The 1804-nt window shown below is 52.2% G+C and overlaps 1 protein-coding gene across 1 annotated transcript in view; it reads right to left on the bottom strand.

Moving 5' to 3' along the window:
• The window catches only part of NFE2L2 (nuclear factor, erythroid 2 like 2), a 53809-nt gene extending 52484 nt beyond the window's left edge, over positions 1–1325 (bottom strand). Inside the window, exon 1 of the mRNA XM_040357673.1 lies at positions 1128–1325. Coding sequence (XP_040213607.1) covers positions 1128–1169 — 42 coding nt within the window. The 5' untranslated portion in view covers positions 1170–1325. The remainder of the gene's footprint in view (positions 1–1127) is intronic.
• Between the last annotated feature and the right edge of the window lie 479 nt (positions 1326–1804).

Here is a 1804-nt window from a genome sequence, read left to right as displayed (position 1 = left end):
GGCCTGTAAGGATGCCAATATTGTCTTTAGAGGGGGCAATGTTGTCTTTAGGGGCCCATAAGGGGGGCCGGTGTTCTCTTTAAGGGCCAATGTTGTCTTTAGGAGCCCATAAGGGGGCCAATGTCTTTAGGGGCCCATAAGGGGGCCGATGTCTTTAGGGGCCAATGTTGTCTTTAGAACCCTTTAAGGGGGCCAATGTTGTCTTTAGAAGCCCATAAGGGGGCCAATGTTGTCTTTAGGGGCCAATGTTGTCTTTAGAAGCCCATAAGGGGGCAAATGTTGTCTTTAGTAGCCAATAAGGGGGGCAATGTTGTCTTTAGGGGGCCATAAGGGGGCTGATGTTCTCTTTAGGGGCCTATAAAGGGGCTGATGTTCTCTTTAGGGGCCCATAAGGGGGCAGATGTTCTCTTTAGGGGCCCATAAGGGGGCGGATGTTCTCTTTAGGGGCCCATAAGGGGGCAGATGTTCTCTTTAGGGGCCCATAAGGGGGCGGATGTTCTCTTTAGGGGCCCATAAGGGGCGGATGTTCTCTTTAGACGGCGATGTTGTCTTTAAGGACCAGTGTTGTCTTTAGGGGCCGAATCTGCTCTCTGTCCAATCACAGACACCCGCTCTGACCACACAATCCTCCCCAGCATGGAGGTGAGATGTTCTCGGGTACGGATGGGATTTGTTTGTGGCGGAGTGACAGATCTATATACCAACAATCGTATATTAAGAAAGTTTTGAAAGATCTGGATCCCCAATTCTGATTGGTCGCCTCCCTTGTTCCTGCCGATGAATAAACTCTGGGCAATGATGGCACCTGGAGACAATTCTGATTGGCTGTTGGACTAGTTATGCCAACCGGCCAATCGTTATCCTGGATTGCCCACTTCTGACCGATCTGTATCATGTGTCTGACCTCTATAGAGGAGAAGATGAGAAGTGATCTCCAGTCATGTGTATGAGGGGTCAGGCCTGGTCTACATCGTACATTGAGAGACTTCGTATTCCCAGCAGTGAGATCGGCCCGTGTATGAGGAGCGCTCATCATGTGACAGAGAACAGCGCCTGAGTGTGACAGCTCCCCTCCCCCTCCCTCCCGAAGTGACAGCTCGGCCCCGCCCCCCAGGTGGCCCCCTCACCTGCATGGACTGCTTGGCGGGGGGTAGCTCTATTTCCATCATGGTGGTCCCTGGCCCCGGCCGGGTGTCTTCTCGCTGTGGTGGTCTCAGTATGTAATCCTCGGTTCGTGTCCCCCTTCTATTCTTCCCGGCCGGCGACTCACTTTCCCCTCCGCTCACAGGACCGTCCAGAGCGATATGACGGGAAACTCCGGCGTAACACTGCCAAAGTCACAAGCCACGCCCACACCCCCCCTCCGCCAATGGAGACGCTCGTTCTCCCAACCACGCCTCATTCGAGTCTGACGACCGCAGCAGGATGGGGTGGGCGGAGCCGGCCATCGCCCACGCTTTGGTGTTACGCCCACTTCCAGTAACCTCTTCGGTGCTGGGGGAACGTGTCCTATATAATATGTACAGAGAGATAATAGAGGAGCGTTCTTATGTATGTTATAATAAGGGACTTTATGGGTGGAGTCAGGACAGGAAGTGAGCGGAAAACTCTCCAATTGGATCACAACAAAAACATTTTAGAACTTATGACAATAATAACCACTTCAGCTCCGGAAACTTTTGCCTCCTTCCTGACCAGGCCATTTTCTGCAATACGGCACTGTGTTACATTAACTGACAATTGCGCGGTCGTGCGACACTGTACCCACAAATAGAACTTTCTTTTGGTGGTATTTGATCATCTC

This window comes from Rana temporaria, chromosome 6 (assembly GCF_905171775.1).
Source record: "Rana temporaria chromosome 6, aRanTem1.1, whole genome shotgun sequence".
Lineage (NCBI taxonomy): Eukaryota > Metazoa > Chordata > Amphibia > Anura > Ranidae > Rana > Rana temporaria.
Note: the sequence above shows the minus strand (reverse complement) of the source record. Positions and strands in the feature narration are given on the sequence as shown.